The sequence below is a fragment of the Aptenodytes patagonicus genome, chromosome 11 (assembly GCF_965638725.1).
Source record: "Aptenodytes patagonicus chromosome 11, bAptPat1.pri.cur, whole genome shotgun sequence".
Classification (NCBI taxonomy): Eukaryota; Metazoa; Chordata; class Aves; order Sphenisciformes; family Spheniscidae; genus Aptenodytes; species Aptenodytes patagonicus.
Window position 1 is genome coordinate 21,556,840 of NC_134959.1, and position 25,322 is coordinate 21,582,161.

A 25,322-nucleotide genomic window follows, 5' to 3' on the forward strand; every position below is an offset into this window, starting at 1 on the left:
CCGTTGTGAACTGCTGCGAGCCGAGCCGAGCCGAGCCGAGGCGAACGGAGCCAAACCAAACCCAGCCGAACCCAGCCCAGCCGAACGGAGGCGAGCCGAGCCGAGCCATGGACCCCCAGGACTGCACGTGTGCCGCCGGTAAGTGTCCCGTCCCGTCCCGTCCCGGCTCGGCTCGTCCCGTCCCGGCTCGTCCCGGCTGACGGCCCCTCTCCCGCCCCAGGTGACTCCTGCTCCTGCGCCGGGTCATGCAAGTGCAAGAACTGCCGCTGCCGGAGCTGCCGCAAGAGTGAGTGGGGGGGCTCAGCTCGGGGAGGGGGGATCCTGCCCCTGGGGGGGGTAGCCTTTCCCTAGGGGAACCCGTTCCTTGCCCTGCAGGACTCCCATGGGCACCTCCCGACCCTTGCCCCATAGAGAACCCCCCCTTGCCCTGTAGGACTCCCTAGGGAGACCCTTCTGCTCCCCCATAGGGGTGCCCCTGCCCTTTGGGACCCCTGCACGCACCCTGTAGCAACCTCATGGGGATCCCTCCTTCTTTCCCTGCCCCCTAGAGACACCCCCCCCCCCCCCCCCCCGCTCCCCTTTGAGGGTGTGCCCCTGCCCCGTGGGACCCCCAACCACTGCCCGATCAGGATCACAGGCCTGCCCGTGGTGGGGGGAACTGTCCCACTCTCCACAGGGTGCCCCTGCGCCATGGGACCCCCCCCCCCATCCCTTCCCACCCACCCCCTAACTCTCGTGTGTCCCCGTGTCCCCCCCCAGGCTGCTGTTCCTGCTGCCCTGCGAGCTGCAGCAACTGCGCCAAGGGCTGCGTGTGCAAGGAGCCGGCCAGCAGCAAGTGCAGCTGCTGCCCCTGAGCCACTCACCTCCGCCTGTAAATAGCCAGCGCGCTTTGGGGATGGGGGGTGGGGGGCACAAAAAAGCCTATTTTCTTCATCGTTTGTATTTTCTGTACCAGTGGTGAGACTGGATGGAAATAAAGGAGTTTGGCTGGAGGTATGAGTGCTGCTGTCGGGCTGGAGGCTGAGCCCTGTTGCTGCTTGTGACCCCTGTGTGGGAATTGTTGCTGGGGGGGGGGGGGGGCTGCTCACAAACACCCCCATGGCCTTCCCTGAGTGGGCTCTGCACCTTCCTGGGGGAGAAAAGCAGCTTCCTGGGGCAGGGGATGGACCTCATCCTGCATGTGGGGTGGCTCTGGGCATTTTTAAGGTGCTGGTCCCCTGGTGAGGACAGGGGTGACGTGCCCAGGGGCATGGGGCAGGCGGTGGCTGGGGGGGCTCTAGCCCGGCTTCTTCTCTGGCTTCGTGGCAGGTCTCTGCACTGCCCTGGGGCTCCCACACCCCGGGGCTTCCTCTGGGTGAGAGCTTGTGGGAACAAGCATGGTGGGTGGGAGGGTGGCGAGGGCTGGCAGCTCACCTGCTCTGAGCTGCTGCTGAAAGGCACCTGGCCGAACCTCAGCGGGGACGTGGCTGTCTCATGGGCAGGGACAAACCTCCCCCAAGAGCTCGTGCTTTGCAAACCCCAATCCATTTGCAGAGCAGATCTGTCCCCAAAGGGATGCTTTCCCTGCAGCCTCCCCGTGCCAAATACCTTCAGCTACAGTGTCTGGCTCCTCCTGCCCGGCACGTGACCTCTGAGCACTTTTTTCCAGCCCACTTTTGGGGAGCGCCTTGCTTGGAGCTGTGATGACCTCTGGGCCCAGGGGGGGCAGGCAACTGTAGCCGTGAATAAGCCCTGCGTGGGTTAAATGCGGCACTTGGCTGCCCTGATGGTTGGGTGGCTGCAGGGTGATGGGTGCTGGGAGCGTGGGGGAGCTATGGGAAGGCGCGTGGGCCGTGTTTTGCTTCTCAAAGTCTCTGCCAAATGAAAGAGTTACTTTTTATGCACAGGAGCCTCTGCTGCCGGCTGGGGTGGCTGCCCCTGCCTGCCCGTACACGTCCACTGGGTACGCCAGCTGCGGAGGCACGTTCCCAGCCCCACTGCCAGGGCTGGCACCCCACTACCATTACCCTCTGGGCAGGGGGACAGCTCGGCCTGGCAGGGATGTCCCCTCCAGCCCTTGGTGTCCAGGCACCAGGGACAGGACAAATTTAAAAAGCAACATGCTGGGACAGCCCTGAAACGGAGGCCCTTGGATACCCATGCAGTCCTTCCTGCCAGGCTGGGTGGCACAAGGAGGGGTGTCTGCAAGGGGGGAGCATGGCAGTGCCGGTCCCTAATGTCCAGGCCCTTCCTGGGATGTTCCAGGCACCCAGGGGAGCTGCTCACCCCTTCCCCAAAGGTTTGCCTAGCCTCAGCATTCGGCTCTGCAGTGGTGTCCAGCCTGCTCAGCACCCAGCCTCACTGGTGAGAAAAGCCATGCCTAGCTCAGCACCCATTTGCCTTTTAAATGCATTGCCTTATTGCATTAGTGTCTGTCTTTTGCCTAAGCAGCCTCCCAGCACCGCCTGTTGCAGCAGAGGCTTAGCGCTGGAGACAGGGTTTAAGGGCCTGCCTTGCCCTAAATGCATTTAAAACCCAATAAATCTCATGGGAAGACGCTTTGCTGGAAAACAAGACTGAACAGGGAGCTGGCACGGCCCCGATGCTGGAGCCCGGTGCAGCAGGGCTGTGACCCTGGCCAGCGCAGCGGAGGGGCTGTGGGCTGAGCACCCCCTGGGGCCGGGTGCCCACATCCTGCACCAGAAACAAAGCCGGGGTGTGGATGGGGTTTCCCCTCTCAGGAAGCACCCCAGGCATCAACCGTTCCTTGTTCCTAGCTGTGTGCCAGAGTGGTAGGTGGGCGTGCACCTCCACACCCTGCCGCTGCCAGCCTCCCCTGCCTGCTCGTGGTTCTGCCTGCGCACCTGTCTGGCAGCAGCAGCTGCCCGAGAGCCATGGACCCCCAGCCTCAATGCCCTTTCCAGCCTCCCCAGGTGTGATTTGGGGTGAGGAAAGCCACAGGATTGGCAGGATGGGTGCAGGCACCCATGGGAGGCACTGGCCTGGGATGTGCCCAGCGCCCAGCTCTGCCCGCAGCTGCTCTCAGTGAGGTGGCCGGGGGCTTTCTGGTCCCTGCAGGAGTACGTTCTATAGAAAAAAAAATCTGCTTTTTAATGAAGTGGGAGCTGCTGTCAGCCTGCACACAGCTGTGTATAGCGGGAGGGCCATGGGAATAAAGGCTTGATGCAAGAAGCGGCTGGTGCACTTTATCCAGCCCCTCGAAGAAAAGCACAGCTCAGCTTGCAGAGGTGTTTTGAGGTGGCCACACGTTTCCCCTGGGCACCCAGGGGAGCTGGGGCAGGGGTGTCCCGGGCGCACACCCAGCCGGGCAGCCCTGCAGCGGGGTGCAGCACCCCGGGGGGGGGCTGTGCTCAGCACCGCTTCTGGCTCTGCATGAGCCCCGTGAGGCTGATGTGTCTCCATGGCCCTGGGTGGTGCTGGCATACAGCCCGTGCAGAGAGGACGTACGCCGTGTGCAGAGGGGAAATACGCGCTGTGCAGACGGGATGTGCACCCTGTGCGCAGGAGCTGCACACTGTGTGCAGAGGGGACGAGCACCCTGCGCACACGTGACAGGCACCCTGCGCAGATGGGACATACACCCTGCGCTGAGGGGACGTGCACCCTGTGCAGAGAGGACACCCACGCTGTGCAGAGACTAAATACACCCAGTGCAGAGGGGACACGCCCCGTGTGCGGAGGGGACATGCACACAGTGCAGAGGAGAAATATACCGTGTGCAGAGGGGACAGGCACCCTGTGCACCCTGTGCAGACGGGACAGGCACCCCTGCAGAGTGGACATGCACCCCGTGCAGAGGCGACAGGCACCCTGCTCAAAGTGGACAGGCACCCCGTGCAGAGGGGACAGGCACCCCGTGCAGAGGGGACGGCACCCCGTGCAGAGGGGACAGGCACCCTGCTCAGAGCGGACATGCACCCTGCGCAGAGGGGACAGGCACCCTGTGCAGAGTGGACAGGCACCCCGTGCAGAGGGGACAGGCACCCTGTGCACCCCGTGCAGAGGGGACGGCACCCTGCTCAGAGTGGACAGGCACCCTGTGCAGAGTGGACAGGCACCCCGTGCAGAGGGGACAGGCACCCTGTGCACCCCGTGCAGAGGGGACGGCACCCCGCCGCCCGCAGGCGCAGCCCCCCCCCCCCCGCCCCGGGGCGGGCAGCCGCCGGCTCGGTGCAGCCGAGCGCTTCCATAAGGATTTGCTGCCACCTGCCTGCCCGGTTCCAGCGCCGCCCCACAGCACCGGCGCCCCTCCAGCCCCGCTGTCCCCGCGTGTGCCCGGCTCCCCTCGTGTCACCTGCCCTGCAGGGCGGCTGCTCCCCCCCAGACAGCCCAGGGGAGCACCAGCACTTGTCCCCGGGCAGCTCAGGACCCTTCTCCTCCCGCTGGAAAGCTGCCCCGGGAGCCTGGACAGGCTCAGGGAGAGCTGGGGTGGCACGGCCACCCTGCCAGGGCACCCATCCCACCAGGACACCCATCCCACCAGGACACCCATCCCACCAGGACATCCACCCTGCCAGGGCACCCATCCCACCAGGACACCCATCCCACCAGGACACCCATCCCACCAGGACATCCACCCTGCCAGGGCACCCATCCCACCAGGACACCCATCCCACCAGGACATCCATCCCACCAGGACACCCATCCTGCCAGGACACCCATCCCACCAGGACACCCATCCTGCCAGGACACCCATCCCGCCAGGACACCCATCCCACCAAGACACCCATTCCACCAGGACATCCATCCCACCAGGACACCCATCCCACCAGGACACCCATCCCACCAAGACACCTATCCCACCAGGACACCCATCCCACCATGGCATCCTGATGGGGACTAGCACACCCCTCAAAGTGGCTGCCCCAAACGCTCCAGTGCCACGAGCGCTCTCCCCCTGCTAATTTTTGGGATGAAGCTCCACGGAGGGTGTAACTGGGCACCCTGGGGCCAAGCCCAAACATGGCAGACCCCAGGGCACGGATCAGCCCGTGGCACAGGAAAAACACACTTTATATGTGCTGGGTCTCAGCATATAGTGCTAAATACATCAGAAGGAGTTAAAACTAGATTTTCAAAGAACACAGACTCCGGGGAGCCACGCAGGCACCCAGCACTGGAAAACATTGATTTTTTGGGGGTTGCTAGCCAGCCGCTGAACAACCGGTGAGTGTCACAGCACGGGGAGAGCAACCTACCCGCCTCGGAGGGGGAAAATTCGGGGTTTGCACTTTTTTTTTTTTTGCTGGGGAAGGTGGCTCAGCTGGAATGGCTGCGAGTCACCTTCGCCTCCTTGGAGACCTGAAGCAGGGCCAGTGGAATCGGGGCAGCCCCTGCAGGGCTGTAATTTATATCAGAAGTGCTTATGGCCGCCCTGCACTCTGATGCGACCCTAAATCTCTGCTGTACATTCGAGATGCTCCAGCCCTGGGGGGCTGGGGCACAGGCAGCCCCCCGGCTAGCTACATTTGAGAGCCACCTTGGGTGTTTTCATATGCCCTAAGTGATGCTTGCGACGGGGGAAAAAATGAAGTGGCAGGAGATGACTTATGAGGGCTTGAAAGAACTTGTATTTAGTGAGGCAAAGAAAAGAACCCCCCAGGAGCCTTCCAGGAAAGCCATGTTTTGACGCTTGTTGTCCTGCGTGCAAGGAGACACCCTTGGGAGAACCTGGGTTTCGGTGTTGGGGCAGGCTGGGATGTAATTTGCCTGAGCGCATCCCAGTGAGGGCAGAGTTCCACGCAGCTGCTTCGCAGGCCAGTGGTCAGGGCCACGAATCAATGGGCAGGGGTGCACCCTGACCCCCCTGCCTGCACTTGGCAATCAGGGGGTAGTGACTGCAGCCCGTGCCAGCGGTGCCCCTGGGCTCGGAGCTGCTTTAGGCATGGGGGCTGCTTTTCACATGGGCAATTTCGGAAATAGAGGGTGTATTAATGGGGCGATCCATTCGGCTTTGAAGGGCTGTAGGAAATCTTGGTGCTGCATCCGCTTCCCTTGCTGGGTATCACAAAATGGGAGCCGAGGGGGTCGCTGCAGCCAGACCGTGGTGCTAGGGATTTCCTCAGCAGGAATAACTTTTCACCAGGGAGAAAGGCGGTGGGGTATGGAGAGAGCTGGGCAAAGGGGAGCAGGGGGGTGTTTCTTGCTGCTGCTTGTTAAAACAAGCCTTAAGGAAGACAAAAGACATGATTGCAGTTACGAGGGAGGGACTTTGAAGGTTTGATGGGTGACGTTTTGGAGCAGCGACGGGGTCCATCCATCACCTTTTACACAAGCAGGCTGTTGGATGTGCCCTGCCGGGGTCCGCAAAATTCCTGGTTCCCAGATCTTGCCTTACAAATCCTGTGTCATTGGCAATACCTGCTGTAAGGCTTGGGCCAGTGTCTTGCTCCCCCGCCATTATGCGCATGTGCCCACGAAGGGACCAAACGCAGCGTATCCCTGTACACCTTCAGGAGGCCATGTCACCGGTGAGGGAGGGCGTGCAGCGCCGAGCACACGGGGCGGAGAGCAGCCTCGAACCTGTGACCTCCTCAGGCAGCCGCCTCCCGCCTCCCGCCTCCCGCCTCCCCCCCCCCCCCCCCGCGCTGTCCGTGTCCGCCTCCGAGCGCCTCAATAAAGTTGTTGTCGCGAGGGGGCGGGAGCCGGCGCGCGGGGACGTGCGGCAGCTGGGCCAATGGGAGCGCGCGGCGCCGGGAAGCGCGGCGGCTCAGCCAATGGGAGCGCGGGAAAGGGCGCGAGGGCGGCCAATAGGGGCGCGCGGCGCGGGGACGGCTGGCGCGGCGGCCGGAGCGGCGGGTAGGTGAGGGCGCCTCGCGGGTGCGTTATGGCTTCCCCTCCCGCCGCCTCCTCTCCCTCGGCGGGCGGGGGCGGCTTCTAGCCTCCCCCCCGCCGGGTCCTGAGCCCTCGGCGGCCGCCCCCCGCCCGGGGCTCCCTCTCCTCGGCGGCCGGGCGGGGCCCTGCGGTGGGGGGCTCCGGTGGGGCCTCCCCTGAGGAGAGCCCCCTCAGGGAGGCGGTTGCCTGAGGCGGCCGCGGCACGGCCCCTGGCGCTCCCTGACGAGCGCCCCAGCCGCAGTGCAGGCCGCTGCGGCGGCGGGCCGGTGAGGAGCACTCGCAGGCCTCCCCGTGGGCCTTTCTGGGGCTCCTCGGGGGTTTCTGTATATCTCTGCCCGAAAAACAGCCCGCGTTAAAGCAGCGGGGCTGGCTTTGTGTGTGCGAGGAGTAGTCTCTTCATCCGAGCTGGTTTGTGCTGGTCGGCAGTGCAAAGCCCGGCTGTAGAAGGAGAGCTTAGCGTTTAACCGAGGTGCCGCGTTGGTGCTTCAGGAAGCAGAAGCTCGTTTGAATGGGGAGGTGTCAGGAGAGTGGGTCTGGTGTTTGCATGTGATTTGGCCTCACTGTTTCAAGTTGTGTGCGTGGGGGTTATTCCTCGCCGTGGCAGGGTTATTGGTTGGTTCCTGACTGGGGGAAGAGCACCTGCTGCCGGGCATCAGGTGGTGGGAGCTCATGGGTGGCTCAACTTCGGTTTCACGGTGGGTTTTGGTAAGCTCGTGTGACCTCATAGTTGCTAAGCATTGCTTTCATCTGTGCCTGGCAGGATATAGAAGACTTTTGAATGCAGAAGGTAAACCATGTATGATACTCGGGACTGTTGTGTTTTTCAGATGAGTAAGTTTGGTGCAGGACAGGATAGCTATCTTTAAATGCTTAATGTGGACCCTTCAGACTATGCTTGAATGAGAATGATGACTAGCCCTTTCCCCCAACCCCAGCTCACAAGTCCTCTCTACCAACAGTAGTGCTGACTTCTCATGCAAAACAGGTGAAAGTGACTATAAGGATTTCTTACAGAGCATCTCGGATGCAGAATTCTATTTCTGAGCCTAAAGAATGCTGTTTGCTAGTCCCTCCTAGGCAAGATATTCACTCCATGTTACTGTTTTGATTTTCCCAGAGTCATTGTAAAGTGTACAGAGTCACTCACTCTCACTGTTTGGTCGCAGCTGCAGGCAACAGCCAGACTTCTGTGACATGATGTTGAAGTGCCTTTGTATTAAAACTTGAGCTGCAGATGCACTGGGTATCGGTATTTAATTAGCAACTACTGTGGAGTGCTGGGTGCCATCTGTGTCCCAACGTTATTCTAAACCAGAATATATTAACAGCGAGTGGAAAGGGTTGAATTAAAGTCCAAGTGCAAACAAGGGCTGCTCCCCTCCTCCTTCAATTCGGTCATGTTGTCTTATGGAACAGTAGTTAGGTCACAGAGAACTAAGGTGAGGGTGACAAAGAAAAGCCAGTTCCTGTGTGCTTTACTGCTGTTCGCTTATGTTGTGTCTCTGAAAGGGTTTCCTGCTCCTTGGGAAAACTTCTAGGGGCTTACAAATAGGAAAAGCTTAAAAATTGCTTGGAGAATGTATGTGATTCTGTCATCTAAATCCATAACGTTGGTGATAATATCACAGGAAATTCAGTGGGGGGGGATCTGGGTTTTCATGTAGGGAATTTCAAATACCAAACTAAATGCTCTATTTAATGAGGGTCAGTTTGCCACCCTGTGGAAGTTAGTGCCCTGCTGAGTTGGGTGAGAGTCAGGTGCTTAAAATAAGTACTAAGTGTTTGGAGAAGAGGGAGAGTGATAAGATGGCAAAACTGCCAGCCGAGTCAGTTATTCAGGACAGTGGGGACTTGAGACCAATGTGAGGAACTTCAAAGTCGGATGGTAGATAAAAGGCAGTGTTGACAAACGCGTGATAGTATATATTGGAAGAAATAATTTGAAATGCCTACTGTTTGGTCCCAGGTTAAATAATGAACAGGACAGAGAAGAGTCGTGTGCCCTTGCTTGTCTTTTCTCAGAGGGCAAGAGCAAACAACTGTGAATGTTACTGCCTTTAAAACTTTGAAAAAACATTTTTCTTCAACATATGTCTTGTAAGAGCTCTTTGAGACCAAGTGCTTAATAGCAATCATAAAATGATTAGACATTTGCATGTCTACCTATGGATGAGAATAAGAATAAAAGATACAGGACTGAAAATCTTCTGGGAGGCAGGGGAGGAGTAATTGGCGAGTGGGAGAAGAAACAGTAAGTTTGGAAGATTGTTACCTATTGTGTGGCCTGTTCAGGATTTTCCTGCATCAGCCTTTTGTTGCTGGGGGAACGGGCTGTGTACCAGATGGAGTACCAAGTATAGCTTGGAGCTTTAAGGTATTTGTTTTTAAGCTGGCCTATCCTGATTTCATATGTTTTTAGCGTAGCTAGGATGTGGAAGTTTTCCCTTTGCTAGGTTTGATTAAACACTTATTACTGTGCTTTACATACTAGAGGGTGAGCTGTTGAAAATGTGCAGCGGATAATTGGGTTGTACTTGGTTGCTTCCACTTGTAGAACATGAAAAATAAGGCAGGAAGAGACCTCAAGAGTTGACCCCAATGATGTGTCTCTGCTCCTGGTGAGGGGTGAGTAGGTCTACACCATTTCTGCTTTATGCCCGTCCTACTTTTAAAAAGCTCCAGTGACAGAGCATCTGCGTCCTTAGAAGGCAGCTTATTTCAGTGTCTAACTAATATCCTATAAATGTCACTGTGCTTTCCCTTAAAAACAAACAAAAATTTGGCCACCTGCTCTTTGAGTTCGATCTCTGCATTTCTTAATCAGTTCCCCTGCCTGTAACGAGGGGATTATGTTCCTGACTTCCTCTCTGAAATGTCTGGATGTCTGCTCATGCAAAGTGCCGTGCGAGGGCTTGGTATTATTACTGCTGTTCATACAGAATTCCCCAGGCCTGCAGAATGGGCCTTTTACTTATTCATGTTTAGCTTAGTAGACAGAAGCTGCTACGCTATCTGTAGCAGCTCAGGCTTGGAGCCTGTCGAAAAAGCACCTTTGCCTCAGATCTCGGCTGCAGCAAGCAAAGAATTGCCCACTTTTGCTTACTAGTGTGCTCTTGTGTCTTCCTTCCGAAAGAAGCTGATCCTGACTCGTCAGACTGGGTCTCTTGAGCACTCTGGGGCGGGAGCCTCTGCAAGAGGGCAACGCTGGATTTCTTCCTCTTCGTTTCCCATTTTGAAGAATCTCTTTGCAACTTGTGGAACTGTATTGGTCCATCAGCTATTCTGAATGTAGCGGGCGAGGCTTTCCTTCTCCCCTGTGAAGTTTTCCTCCTTTTTTCCAAAGCACTGGAAAAATCTAAATTTTTTTTTAGTCTGTTTCTCAAAGTTAATTAATTAGATGACACAAAGCCTGTCAGTATGTGAAGTACCACAGACGCTTGCGCACACATTGGAGTATTTCAGCTTTGCGTCTTTCTGAAGCCAGTATGGTAAAATGTTCATCATGGCCGTATTTGGAGTATAATAGCTATGGCATTCTTCATTAGGTAGCATTGTAGTGCTCTTGAGGAGTTTCTAGGGGTTTTTAGGTAATAAATCATCATTTATAATCAGTCTGAATAGACTTAAGAAACCTGTCATCATCTTTTCTAGTTTCTTTTTGGCTTAAATCCAGTCAACTTGTACAATATATAGTGTTTATTTGTGGTTTCAAATGTTGGGGAAACATTAAACTGGGGTTTAATGGAATAGTAGTCTAATGCAGCAGCTTCTATTGATAAGTCATCAAAGCTGTCTTACAGAAGAGCCTTTTCAGTCCTGGCTTTTAGCCCAAGGTCGATCTGGTTTTGCAGAAGTTAGTTTAATTTCTGATGTATTTTCTTTCCCTTAGGTGTCAGTTGTTGCTCCTTCCCCAGCCAGACATGAAAATCTGCCATCGCTCTGCTTGTTACTGTGGTAGCAGTTTCCATCTTGCACAGCAGCATTAAGAGTCAGACTGCAGTCTCTTGAATGCAGTAAATTCTGTCAGGGTGGAGACGAAGTTGTTCATGCTGTTACTTAGTCTAAATATTTGAATTCTGTTGCTTAGAAAAAGCTGTTTAATGTTGGCTCTTTAGATAAGTTTTGAGCTGTCATTTCCAGTGCGTGGTTATAATCACAGGTAGTTTAACTTGCTCCAAAATAACTAGTTTATTCTATATTTGCTGAATTCAGTTCAATCTCACAGAGTTGTTGCAATTGTCCTACATCAGCAAATTTATGGAACAGACCTTATATGGTATTGACGTGGAGTCTGTGGCTAAAAAGTGCAGGTTTGGGAGCAGTTTCATAGTGCACTGATTCTCCATGCTTTTGATTTCAGTGCTCTCCGAGAAGTTAGTGCCTTCTTATGCTCCCGACTTTTTACCTCATTGGTAATGAAAAGAGGAAGTGGACCGGATCGGATCAAATCAAGCTGAATTCTGTGCTGTTCTTGCAGTCGCCGCTCCCGGAGGATCTGACCACCGCATTCTTAACTGTACGGGAGTGTGGCTGTTCTGGTCAGTGTCTGCCAACAGAGGCTGCTTCTGGCAAGGGTGCACCTGAGTTATCGCAAGTAAACACTGGAAAGATGTTCAGTACTGCATTGCAGGGCATGAAACTGCTTATTTCCACCCTCCATTCCCCTCCATCTCGGTGGCACGCTAATCTGCTCAAACGAATCCAGTCTCTGCTATCTCACCTGATTAACAAGTCGGTGCAAATGTGATCGCTGCCTCCCCCAGTAGCTCCCAGCTCTCCAGAAGTGGGTGGGGAGTGCTTGTGAAATTCTCCATTCCTGGATGCCGCCTGTCGGGGTTTGTCCTGGCACCCAGGCAGTAGAGATCAGTTTCTCTTTCTAATTGCATATGTCTGAATGAATCATCATGCGGTGCTTTTAAATCACTTGTCTGGACAGATGAAAGCAGTGCTATTGCCACTGGTGGCTGTACCTGGGAATGGTGATGAGACTGAGAACATGAGGAATATTAAAATTGTACTGTTAATTCCTTTGGTATGGTTGAGGGGTACCAAGAAATACTTGAATCACAGGCTATTTTTGTTTTGTAAAAATGCCCTGTTTTCTTCTTGGTGGGCTTCCTTCAACCAGATAGCTTCCAGTGATTTTACTTTTGAGTAAATGATAAAGAGCTGGAATTAATGCTTGAGATCCGGTTTGTCCTATTTGATCCCAGACACTTTGGGTTAGGGTGGAAGTGCTATGAGAGAGAGATTGTACTGGAGATTCCCATGTCTGTAGGACCATCCAGCAAGACTAGATTTCTATGATCTTCTGTGGCTTTACGGAGGTGCCAGGTGCTCGTAGCATGTAGCTGATTTAGCTGCAAATCATGGATTTGGTGCATAAAGTTGAGGGTTTGGGTTTCATTTCATTAATATGGACACCATTGCAGCTATGTGTTTCTTCCACATTGATCCCAGGCATGTACATTTTTGTCCTTTCTGTAAAAATAACAGGCTCCATTCTGAATTTGGAACTGCATGATGCACTAAGGACCTTATCTGTTACAGCCCTTGCCTTTTGCTGTATAGTTTCTTTGACTGTTCTCTCATTTGGTTTATGCAAGCAGTTCTCACAAACACTGGTAAAACTTTCTGCGTGCATCAGTTAGACGCACACCTTTTACATTGGAACAACATGTACATATTTCTTTTGATTTTGGGGGTTAATGACATGGGTTAACACATTGTAATAGATGGCTAGTTGTGGCTGTCTATGTACAAGCTTGTCTGTTTTGCTGTTAATTTAACCTCATGTTAAAATTATGTGTTTTCAGCCCTCATATATACATATATATCTATGCATGCATATGTTTATGTCTCCATTTTTAATATATATATTAAAAATATATATGCAAGTAGTTTATAGCTAAATTAACACCAAATTCTTCACAGGGACTTCTCTGCTTTCACTCTCCTTTGTATCAAGGCAATATATGAACTGTCACACGGCATCTCTATCCCGCTTCTGACAGGTCCATAGATCTGCCTTAAGAACATAGTTCTGCAAGGCAAAGCTCTCTGAGACCACTCGAAAGTATTTGCTTGATATTTAGCGCTTGGGGAAGATGGGCAGAAGAGTATCCTGTTCTAGAAGACCTGCTCTTGCTGGTCTGTCTGTGTGCCCATAGGTATAGAAACTGTTTATAGCTGAGCAAGAATTTTCTCTCTTTCTTTGAAGGTTTCTCTGCATCCTGAGTGAAACCTGCAACAGAGATGGATACTGAAGGCTTCGGAGAGCTTCTCCAGCAGGCAGAACAGCTTGCAGCTGAGACAGAAGGTATCTCTGAGCTACCTCATGTAGAACGCAACCTGCAGGAGATCCAGCAGGCTGGGGAGCGCCTGCGTTCCCGCACTCTGACCCGCACTTCCCAGGAGACTGCAGATGTTAAGGCGTAAGTATGGAGCACTGGCGTTGGAAACTCTATGCAGAGGGTAGAAGCTGTTTACGGGTTTGGTTTCTAACGTGTGGGAAGTCTTGCCAGGAGGACATGCCTGGGAGAAACAGAATGACTGCAGAGTTGTTTTTTCCCGTTCCCCTCCCCAACTTTTTCCTACTTAAAAAAAAAAAAGTAATTGAAGGATTACTACTGATTACTGAAGGAGCTGCTGTCTCTGATTGCAGGCACTAAAGCCAAAAAGTGCAGTACCTTGTTCTGGCCGCTGCTGAAGACATTTACCAACATGCTATAGAATTTTTCTATCTGGAAGGACTTGGCAGCTGTGCAGTACTGCAGTGGAACAGCAGAAAGAGTTCAGCAGGGCTGAGGTGGTTAGGTATACACACAGGGCTGTTCAAAGTTTGGTTTTTTATGCAGTTTTCATAATGCAGCTGGGAGCCCTGTCTGTAAATGGCTAGCTGCTGACCTAAATATTGGCAATGAATTTGGGTTTAGAGTTCTGTCTGTTCAATACTAATTTCATACATGTACAATTTCTTCCTTATAGGTCTGTTCTTCTTGGGTCTAGAGGGCTTGATATATCTCACATTTCTCAGCGACTAGAGAGTCTAAGTGCAGCCACTACGTTTGAGCCTCTTGAACCTGTGAAGGACACTGACATCCAGGTAAGGGCATTTCTGACGTGTGAATTACACTGCCCTTGTAACTGCCATTCCTGTGTTGTGGTTCAAAGCTCTTCTAAGGCCATTGTGGAAATAGTCTTGCTCTGTTTAATTCACTGGCTAGAGGAAGTACAGAGGAGAGATGCTGCTTTCAATGGTGAAAAATGTTTGAGTTAGCCATCAGAAGCAGTATTAAGTACCAGACTGGCAGAAGTACTTTAGGTTCCACACTGTTGCTGAAGTGAAGAGGAACTATGTACTTGCTGCCTTTGTGGAGCTGTCTTTGGCTTTGCAAGCCTAAATTGCACAGGGATACCTTGCCCTTGTAGTTTTGAGATCTGTTTTTTGTGTCTGATTGGAAGAACACGTGTGGAACCGCTTGGCAATTTTGAGGTGCTGGAATAGGGGGCATTTAAGTCAATATGGAGAAGAGGTGAGTACAGCTTTTTCTTTCACTGTATCTCGATGTCATAACGTTGTCTTCGTGGTAGACTGACTTAGCCATATTTCTTATGCTTTGCCAGCGTGATTTAATCTTGTAAATCTTCCTGTAGATCATCTCCCCAGGTGTCTTAGAAATTAATGTGACCCATCTATTTTTGCTTTATGATAGTTGCCTGCCCTTGTGGAATATCTTTCTTCGTGACGAAGAGATCTGTGGTATTCATTACTCAGTTAAGAGCTAGGTATGGAATTGGTGTTGTGAGTTGCATTGAAGACAATAGTCCGAATTACTGGTTAATCACTTTGAAGCTTATATTCTCTCTCCTTACTGGCAGATGGCTAAATTAGGAGGTTCAAAAGAGTTGTAAGCTCTTCTTTTTTGCAGAAGTGGTATGCCTTAGGTTACTTAACTTCAGAAGGGAAAGGGAGGGAAGGGAGGCCTGTGAAGAGTTACCCCATTTTGTCTCTGGTATGTTTTATTTAAGCAATTTGGTGCCATCCATTTTGGGTGGAGGGGCCCTTAGTCTAGTCTCATTCTAGTGTTAGGAGCCCTGTGGTCTCCTCTCTTCAGTCAGATTGACTTAATTCCCTGTTCTCTAAGGACGATAGCCTTTCCAGTAGTAGTGGTGTGTGCCCTGGGTCCTGTAGCAAGGAGGTGTTTCCTTGCAGGACAACAGTACTCCTCTGTGTCGGGGCTGCCTTCAGCCCTCTTGGGCTGGGAACGCAGCGGGGTGAGTGTGTGCGTGAAACCGAATACTCAGGGCACCTAACGTGTTTCTCAAATACATGATTTCTTCTTGTGCCTTCGCACCTCTTCACCTTCTGGCAATTCCTAGCATATTTGGCTATCTTCTTTCACCCTCCCCAGATGATTTTTCCTGTCTTTTTCACTAAAAATTAGTGCACTCTAGAGACTGACCATTGAATGATCATAGAGTGAGAGCTCTAAACCACTGGCACTGTTCACTTTCTGTCTTTTCTCATTTTATTCCTTTGTTCCAATTTCTGATGTTGTATTTCTAATTGGTGATGTTAAACTTGGTACATGTCTTCCTTGACCTCCATTCTGTCTAGATTTTTTCAAAACTCTTCCCTTTTTTTTTTTGTTTACTACTGCTGTTAATTCTTTGATTTCTGGTGTTTTTCCTTTCTCCTTTAAGAGCAATCTTATTGTAGATTCTCAAGCCCAGAAGCAGTGGAGCTCTTGACTCTTTGGATTCTGAGATTTGTGGCATATGGGAAAAATGGATAGGACTGCGTAATACTCACATTTTTCTTTATTTTACTGGTCACCTAAACAAAAAGTGAAAGCTTTCTTCTTTCTTAATTATACCAGATCTCAAGGCCTTGTCATTTGATATGGTGATTCTGGTATATTCCGGTGATGATCTCAGTATATTTATTTTTTTTATGACCCATGTCAATATTTGAATGTTTTTCATTAGAATGCCTTTATTTCTTTAAAAAAAAGGAAGTGTGTAAGTTTGAATACATGGCAGTTGACATTATGGACTAATGTCAATATAAACTATTAAAATTAATAAATAAAAATAAGCATTTTTTTAAACAAAAAAATGACAGATGAGATTTCTTAATTGGAAAAGTTTGAAGGAATGTGGAGGAGATTTTTTTTAAAATATCTTACCACCTGAAATCAAGAGATTTTCAACCATGCTTAAACAAATTTGGTATCTGAGACCCATTGATTTCAACTCCAGGTGATTTCTGTGGGAACTGAGTACTTACCTTGCATAGGCATTCTTGAAAGTTTCTTAAATATTGGTCCGTTTAGGTGCTGAAATGCCTCTGTCTAGCCATCATTTTCAATCTGTCTTTTTGCTACTAAAGTTATGATTTCTTTTGGTCTCATAGGAGACACAGTTTGAAATGCAGACAATTTGAAACGCAGACATTTTGAAATACAAGCTGGATACTTTTTTCTTTATATAAGGCAGTTTAATTGACTGAACATTTTCATATGGTCTGTTTCTCATAGGATTCTAGTCCATCCTAGTGGAGCTTGACATGAAGCACGTGTGTAAGTGCATGTGTAAATGTCATCTAGTAAATATGAAATTTCTCATTCATTGTTTTCAAACTTAATAAAAATGTTTATGATTCTGAATAAATACTGTGCTTATTAAATAAGTTTATGTTGTGAATCTAGATACAACTGTATTCTCCTGTTTCGGAAAAGCTTCAAATTTAGCATAAAAACAATGGTTAATTGTAAATCAATGTGTTTAAATGGCCAAATCAGCCAATGAGATTCAGGCCTTCCTTTAGGAAGATGGCTAAAAAGTACAAATGAAAAGCAGGATTGAAATCAATAATTTAAATCAAAGTTCCCCGCTTGCTGTTTTGAATCATGATTAACACTGGTGATTTAATCAGTGATCACTTCAATTTAAATCTAACTACTCATGTCTGAGGGCTAATACATGTGTGCTTTGAATCTTGAAATTTTTTTGCAGGCCGTGTGCAGAAAACATTCATAGTACATTAGCTGAAACCGAGTTGCAATGGGAAGGTGTTCCATTTTTAGGTCATCTTGCAGGCATGAGTACCATGTCAGTCTTAAATGTTTTGTCCCTGTTTGTTTTGCAGTTAACAGGTGCGAGGATTTCTGTGTTGTTTTGCAGAACATCATCCTCTGCTCTGTCTGAGGACATTTGCAGTCAAACCTCGAGCTGTCTGGCCAATGTCGACAATGGTCTGTGATCTGAAAGTAACTTGCTTAGAATGTGGACAAGTCTCTGCGCTCATCTGTAGGTTCTGGTACACAGTCATCAACAACAGGACCTTGTCCTTTCAGAGTAGTTCTTTATTAAGGTTTTGCTCTTAGTTACGTAAGAGGACCTTCGTGTTACACGCTACTGATTGTCCTTTAGTTGGGTCTGTTAACCAGGTAGGTCGTAAAATTATTTGATGCTTTAGATAAAGATGTGCTACAAAAGCTTGTTCCTATGTTGTTGGTTTTTTTTATACCTTCTGATGATTATGTTGGGATTTGTTTTCATTCTTCCTAGCTTATTAGTTTCATAAGGCTTCTTCAGGTTTGTTGTGTTTATTTTGGGCCAGATGTAGCTATCCCTTTACACTGTGTAGCATTCTCCTTCCGTAAGTTGCTCCCATTGTATCCTGGAAGGCAGCGTGCAGAATGATAAAAGGAAGGGATCCAGTTTATCGTTTTACAGGACTCTACTATTCCTCTGCTGTTAGTCAGTATTTACGCAGACATACTGGTAGGCTTTAATTCTGTGGATTGGGAAGAGCTGTTCTGTTCTGCATCAAGCCTGCAGCCTGCACTTTCTAACATTACCATTACTCTTTTTTAACCAACAAAAACTTCTTCACAGTTTATTGTCAGTACTGTAGGTTCAGCTGTCCTCAGTCCTGTCTCTTCCTGATGCTCAACACTTACACTCACAAGCCTGTGTAGTTTGCAGCAAATTTGTTTAGCCTTCAATCCCATCTGAAACTTATTTGTCATTTGTAGATTCTTTAGCACTTTAATTATTCTTGCATATGTAGTGTCCTTCAAGTTTCAGTTTTAGCAGGTAGTGTTATTAGTTCATAAATACTTTACAGCATCATTTGATTAAGAGGCTGAAACTTTTTTCAGATGAGCACCTGAAACCGCAAGTCTGTGCAGTCTTCCTCCCTGTAAAACTGGTGGGACTCTGCACTGGTACAGCCCACGTACACCACAGCGCGGGAGTAGGTGATGCCTCTGGAGGTGAATATGGGCGCCTGTGCCAGAGGCATAGACCTAATGCTTAGCCTTTGCTGACTGTTGCAGTTGTGTGAAGGTTACAAATATGGTTAAATCTTTATTGTATGAATTTTAGGTTTCTGCTAACTTCTAAATTCTATCAAAGCTCTTACAGCATGAAAATACTCCTTAGACTTCCTGCCATGTGCTCCCACATCGCTCCTTTGCATCCAGTGATTTCCCGACAGTTTGCTTGAGCTTCTCCAGCTTTCTTACCTAAAGTATTTACTTATTGTCTCTGTTCCTTCTTACATTGCGGTCTACTCTAGCAGCCTGTATGTGGGCAGCATAGGGAGATATGTTAGAATCTAATCTCTCAAATGACAACAGGCAGCACTGCAGAGGGAGAATTCCAGGAAATATCCCATTTCTTTTAGAGAGAGTAAAACACAGCAAGAAAAATCAGAAGGGAGCATCCCAGGGCATGAAGTCCCAGGACGCTGATGCGAGACATTCAGAAAGCATTAAGAGATTCTAGGAATTCACCTTAGTAGAAGCCTCAGGTTGGGTTAACAAGCAAGAGGAACTTTCTGTACAGAATCTCTTTTAAATGGTACTCCATAGTGCTGACTAAGAAGTGCACCAAATTGCAGCTCAATTAATTACCTGAATTATTTATCAGTTGTAAAATGTAGATTGCTTGCACATAAAAGGGTTGTGAGTCCAGGAAATGTCTCCCACTAGAGCATTAGGCCAGGAAGATTATGAAAAAGATTTTAAGCTTGCCACTAAATTATAGGAATTTGTATTTTTCCTCTCTCATGTCAAAGACTGTGTTCTTAAATTGCATGCAACGCAACAAACACTTCTCACAGCCAGTCCAGTTCATAACAATTCCTATGTCAAGAGTTTATAAAGATCAAGGTTTTTTTAAATTGTCAAAAAGCCTTATTGTGGCAAAATATTTTCAGAGTTGAATATGGTAGTCGAGTGATTCTTGATGTTCTTGATGCCATCTTTAGCACATAAATGCATGTTGGGTTTTTTTTTGTTTGTGGCTTTTAAAAATCCCAGGTAAGGGTTGATCATGCAAGCTGGTATCTCAAAGATGGGGTATATGTGTATAAGCATACTACTGTCATTCTGTTCAGAAAAGGTATTTTTTCACTCTTCCAAAGATGCAAACTATGATGTCCTCTTCTTGTGAGCACTGTCGTAGCAGACCCCTCTCAGGTCCCAGTGATGGCAGCCAGAGGAGGAATTATTACAAGTATGTGGAAAGGCTGCACTATTGTAACGTGTAAGCCAGGACCTGGCTCTTGCACGTGTGCTGTTTTGGTTTATGTATGGATGTCAGAGGAAGGTTTGCTGCTGCTCCAGTAAACTTGTTTGGGGTACCTGGTAGGGGTTAGGTGCAGGATCAAGGCCTGATTTATACCTACTAAGATAGTTTGACTGATTACAGTATACGTTATGCTTTACTGTGTGCTTAGTGTTTTGGACATGTCATGATGGCTTGATACTAGATTTAGTCCCCCCGCATGCTTCTTTTGAAATGTCCAAGCCTAAAGTCATGGTGGTTATTTTAAGAAATGGTGTTGCTCTCACTTCTAAGGCTTGGTCCAGCTCTGTGCAGATCTGTGAAATGAGTGCTCGAAACGGACACGAGCTCTCCTTGCATACGTTGCTTATCTGCTTTGAAAGTTTGAGGTGAAGTCCTGGCTCCATTACACTGAAGGAAAATTTTGTTGAATTATCTCATTTGTACAACAGTTTCACCTTGGCTTCTGATCTAAGCAGAACTGAAATTAAAGGTTGGAAACCAGGGTTTGGTTTTGATTTCTGGGTGTGGATGTTCAGAGTACTGACTGAGTAGCTCTCTGGAGGTCTAGATACAGAAGTAAGAGCTTTTATCTAAATGAGGGCAGAAGGTTAAACTGAAATTTGTCCAAGTGGCAACTGAGGCAGACTGAAAAACTTGAAAATATCCCAGCTACTTAATTTCAGAGTACCATCAACCGGCTTTGTATCAAAGGCAGCTTTGACTTCTGTTTTAGTGTTGGTAGAATCTGGGTCCCAGGATGCTCGCCCCAGCACTGTACGTTCTGTTTGTGTGTATGTATGCCTATGACTCATAATTATAAAACGCTTACTCTGACATCAGGTACCAAAAGGGTGCATTATTCAACCAGTGAGCTCTTACTGCTATTTTATATTACCATTTGTGATATGCTTTGTGGTTGGTATCTGCTAGAATAATACCAAAGCCTGTGGTAATCTACTAGAGTGTAACTAAAATCAGAGTTTATAAATGGAAATGCTGACACAACCTTAAAGGGGCAACCTCAAGTGCTGTTCACCATCCATTGTTTGCATTAGCTTAGCCTGAAAATGCATTTTTCCTTTTGCAGATTTTGTCCTTTCCCATTTGCCAAACATTGATTTCTCCCCCTCCAAGTCCTTCAGTTCTAATGGAGCTTGAAATTAAGGTGGCTTTATTTTTCTGTCGCTTCCTTGTTCACCCTAATCGATGATGCCAGCACAGCTGTGGGGACCTTTTAACCATTGCAGGGCCAGGACAGTGAATGCAAGAGGGCAATCTTCTACCTTGTTTTTTTTAGGGTCAGTTGTTAGCCGATGGTTTCTTTGCATTGCTGCAGTCCGAATGGAAAAATAGTATTTGCGGTCATAGTTGTGAATTCTTCAAAAGCTGTAGAAATCTTGTGCTCCAAAAATACCTCTCTACAAAGGTTCTCGGAAGTCTTCCCCCCCCCCCCCCCCATTACCAGTGCATGCTAGTATCAAACCCTACTGTCGTCTTTGTCTAGGTTGTCTCATTGATTTCATTCAGGATTTGACCCTTAATGTATACATCTAGGCATGTAAATCAAGAATATAAATATCCTGGTAATTAAATGTGGCCAGAGGCAGTTTTAACACAATTGAAGAAAGCGGTGATGTGGAATGAATACATATTTTGACATGCAGCAAATGAAGTTAAGGGATGTGGACCTTAGAAATATAAATTACAAAAACTTCCTCATCTCATCTCTGACGTGTTTGCATGTTGCCCTTCTTTTAGGTAACGTGTACCAATTTTACATAAACCCCTAAAGGAAAACTGCAGCCTGTCTGTGGCTCTCTGCTGGGTGATGAGACTTGCAAGGGCTTCTGCAGCACGCAGCCTTGGCGAGGCAGCCAGGGGTTCGGTGGCTTGTCTGCCACCGCCCTGACACTGATAGTCTCCCAGGGCCCCTCTGAATGAACAGGTTGGCCCCGAGCCTCCCAAGGCCTGTGCTGATCAAAGAATGCCCTGGGAAATGCCAAGGTGTGCGTAGGCTGGGATGTGAAAGCGCCTTTTGGCATCAGGTGGGTGAGCGAATAACACTGTATAAAAAGAGGCAGCAGGGGGGGCAGGGAAAAGAAGCCCAAAACATTGGGAATGTATTTGGGGTTTTTGGGTGTTATTTTTTTGCTTGTCACTTTTTCCCCTCACATGCTTAGTTTACATCTAAGCAGCAGTTTTCTCTAGTTTTCATTACTGGTTTAATAGCATGATTTAGTAGTGCAGTTTTAAATTATCCTGGCCTTATTAACCTTAAAAACAAACACGTGCACACGCCCTCCCCCCCCCCCCCCAACCCCCAAACCATGGCACATTTAATGTAGAATACTCTATGGCGTTTTGTTAGTTGGCCAGATTACAGTCACTCAGTAAATGCTGTGATACTGAATTATTTTAAATTTCTTTTGTTTGCTTGGTTGCATGCTAACGGGATTAATTATGTGGTGATCTTCCGGTTCATCATGGTTCTGATCATGGATTCCTAACCCTAGTGGGTTAGGAACAGGGAGAGAAGAGACATGACCTGCCTTTCTCTGTCATTATGGGTAAACGAGAGAGTATGAAAAGGACATTTCAAAACTTTATGCTAATGCAAGGTCATGAGATGGAAAAATTGGGAACTCTTGTTCTAGTAGCTATGTTTATTGATCTATTTAAATTCTGCTGTGTCCTGGCACATTTTATATTTCCTGTCTGCTTAATCCAGATATGTTCTTTGCATCTTAAATAGGTACGACTGTAGACTTTTAATAAACATCTTTGATGTATCTATCATAAACATCTTAAAACAGAGACCAGATTTTGAGTTGTGATGCTTGACTTCATTCCCCCTCTCCCCTTTTTTCCTCCTTACGCTGCGTAGCTCTGCCCTTTGATGGAAATTGTTCCAGTTCCTAATTGAATGTTAATTTGTACCCCCGTGAAGGGGCAAATACGGTATAAAAGGCAGTTTGGAGATCACATATCCAAAATGCAGCCTCTCCTGTGCTGAGGCGTAGACATCTCTCCTTCTGTCAGTAGCATTGCAGGACCCTTTAAAACACCACGTGTAGCTGAAACTCTAGAGCAAACCTCGGCTGGTGGGATGTGATTATGTGAGTCAGAATTTCACCGAGACCCTGCTTGGAGCAGTGTTCCTATTGCAAGAAGTACTGTGGGATTATTAATGACTTTCAGGATCCGTGTTGCATCTTATCAGGAGGACGGCACTTCTGGCAGCGCAGTACCTCTTAATGTCATGCCGTCCCATTAATTTAGTGCTCGCTGGGGTCTTGTATTGACTGCTGACCTAGACAGTGTGTGCTCAGCATGTGCAAATGAACTATTGGAATTAGTGTTTTCACGGTGCTGGAAAAATTTAGTAGAACGGTTTCATCTCTGTGGTTCTACAGATTGGTGAGAAGAAGCAATGCTGAGATGCAAATTTTTGCAACCTGGCAATGTGCCAGCTCCACGTATCATGTGATAGAGCAATTACTTGGGCTAAAGAGATGGTTTTATTTATTTATTTGAGGCTCAAATGTAGCTTTTGCAAAGCACCACTCCATTTTGTTTTCTAAAATATTGATATTTCCATCAATTTCGAAACCATTACAAAGAAAGCGTAGAATTTACAGGAGAGGATTTGGAGATTTCCAGTACCTTGATTATAGCTCTGAAATAAAAGATCTGCAGGGCTGTGCTGGAATTTAACAGTGGAACTGGTTATACACAGAAGTGAACCCAATTCATCTTTGTCGCATTTAAGGGGGAAAAAAAAAAAAGGTGAAAAATTAACAAGAAGGTAAATTAGGTTTCTAAAATATTAACAGCATTTTGGATAGTAACAGCGTAAGACCACAGTTTGGAGTGGTTTTTTGTTTTGTTTATTTTTTTTATGTATTTATTTTTGAAGTAATCCAGTTCTTTCCTGCATGGACCATGGTATGTCCTTCTAGTGCCTCTGGAAATTGGAAACGGAGGCACTGGGCTTTGGGAAGCCCTGCTCATAGCCGTGCAGAGGTCTTGTTGCGGGGACTTTTCCACAGATGACAGAAGCTTTCAGTCCCAGTGTTGTGGTGGGTTAATGGATCTAAGCTATAGGTTTGGGATTGAAAAATGAACGTTTACCTATTTAAGTCAGTATGGCTTTTCAGTTCTTACTTCTGAAAAGGAGACTTAAAGAAAATTTCCCAACTGCAATAGGGGAAAAAAAAGAATTCTGATCTTCAGCAAACTTTTCTGAAATGGGACAGAGTGGCTTGGAGCTGACCTGTACAGAGAGAGGTGGGTTTGTTACCCTTCTCCTGAACTGTTGTTTTTTCAGGGTTTTTTGCTAGTGTCTTTATTACTTAAGCATTGTCTTGAGCATCTTTCTCAACTAATCCCTCATGGTGCTGTGGGCTGTACAAAACAAATCACTCTTTCGCAAGGGAAGTTTGTAACGTGAGCGGGCCAGACTGTCTCAACTCCTGTGGTCACAAACAGCATAAAACCCTGGACACCTTCTTTCTAGCGAGGCTGTTCATCAAATCTATTAGGAAAAACCAGCAGCTGCTGCAGCTCTTGACTCCCTCCCCTCCTTTCAAGCCCCCCTAATTTACTCAGGCCTCTTGAAAGTGTTACTCCACTGATGAATTCCACCGGGGTTTATTACCAAACCATTTGTGTAATTTAGCAGTCTGGGAAAGGCCACAGGTATATTGTTGTACATGCCCTCCTCTCCGCTGTAGTAATTAGACAGTTTGACTCCACATCCAAAATCTTAATCCTAGGCGTTATCAAGCTTTGGTTTAAAATAGTCACTAACTAATAAGTGTGTAAACTGTTTACCAATGCCTGGACATCAAATGGTGGATGTACTTAAGCTCCCCCATGCAAAACAGCAGCCTGAAAATTTGGCAGTTTGCAGAAGAAATGTTTGGGTTGTGAGTATGGATGTTTTTTAACTTTCCTTTTTGAAGTCAAAATGAATTCTTATTCCTGCCAAGATATGCTCCTGAAAGAAAGTTGCAGCCTTTTGAGGTGGAACTAAGGACACATGCATTTGCTTCACTCATTTAGATTTTTGGCACAACTTCTGTTCTCGCTGCCTTCTTTCTGTTTTCTTTCCTGTCCTTTATTTCTCATCTTTCTTCCACTTTTTTTTTTCCCTTGCTCCAGTTGTATTTATTCCCTTTGCTTTCCTACTTCAGATTCATTTATTACTTCCTGCCCATTCTTTACTCAGGTCTGTGCTTTGACAATATTTTGGGTGCAAGAGGGTTATTTACTTACTTTGAGCTAAACCATTAAACTCCTGTTTAAACAAAAGCAGTTGTTTCAAAATGTCTCATGTTGGTTTTCCATGCACGTGGAAATGACAGAAAGAAGCTTAGGGAGATGAACTGGAAATTTTCTGTACCATTCCATTATTCGTATCTCGGCAAGCATGCAAGATGCATGGTGCTTCCACCAGAAAGGGTCTGCTTATGCAGCATTTTGAGCCACAGCTAACAGATTATATTTTAACTTACTTGGAACAGCATGCTTAATTGTTGCTTGGTAAAAATGGCTTGAGAAGGTTGGAGAGACCTAGTTTTAAAATAACTTTATAGGGAATAAAATAGCATGTTGCCAGCTTTTGTGACTGCAGAGCAAGTCTCTGTGGACTGTCCTTTTCAAGTGCCAATTTCTGGATTATGTGGTATCTTCAGTGTTTGTTGTGGGGTGGAGGCGGGGAAGGGGAGAGAGGTTTTCTAACTTGTGGTATTTTTGAGGGAGCAAAGGGAAGGCTTGCCGGTGTTACGGGAGCGCTGTTCAAAGGCTGGTGAATGAGGAAAGACTGTAGTAAACATGTCAGTGCTTAATTTCAATTTCAGCAGCTTTATTAAATCTTTTTGAATGGTTCAATTGCCTATCCT

General features: G+C 47.9%; 1 protein-coding gene and 1 long non-coding RNA gene across 5 annotated transcripts in view; both read left to right on the forward strand.

Moving 5' to 3' along the window:
- LOC143165730 (uncharacterized) lies at window positions 1–992 on the forward strand. The gene is made up of 3 exons (XR_012996308.1): window positions 1–138; window positions 221–286; window positions 760–992. It is a non-coding gene; the product is annotated as an uncharacterized LOC143165730 (long non-coding RNA).
- A 5,785-nt stretch (window positions 993–6,777) lies between these two features.
- NUP93 (nucleoporin 93) overlaps window positions 6,778–25,322 on the forward strand; it is an 84,846-nt gene continuing 66,301 nt past the window's right edge. For 2 of the 4 annotated variants that reach the window (XM_076349391.1, XM_076349394.1), the window contains exons 1-5: window positions 6,779–6,798; window positions 9,389–9,459; window positions 11,195–11,372; window positions 13,055–13,268; window positions 13,822–13,939. In XM_076349391.1, coding sequence (XP_076205506.1) covers window positions 13,090–13,268; window positions 13,822–13,939 — 297 coding nt within the window. In that variant the 5' untranslated portion in view covers window positions 6,779–6,798; window positions 9,389–9,459; window positions 11,195–11,372; window positions 13,055–13,089. Of the gene's footprint in view, window positions 6,799–9,388; window positions 9,460–11,194; window positions 11,373–13,054; window positions 13,269–13,821; window positions 13,940–25,322 lie in introns of all 4 variants that reach the window. The other 2 variants (XM_076349392.1, XM_076349393.1) reach the window with 2 other exon arrangements.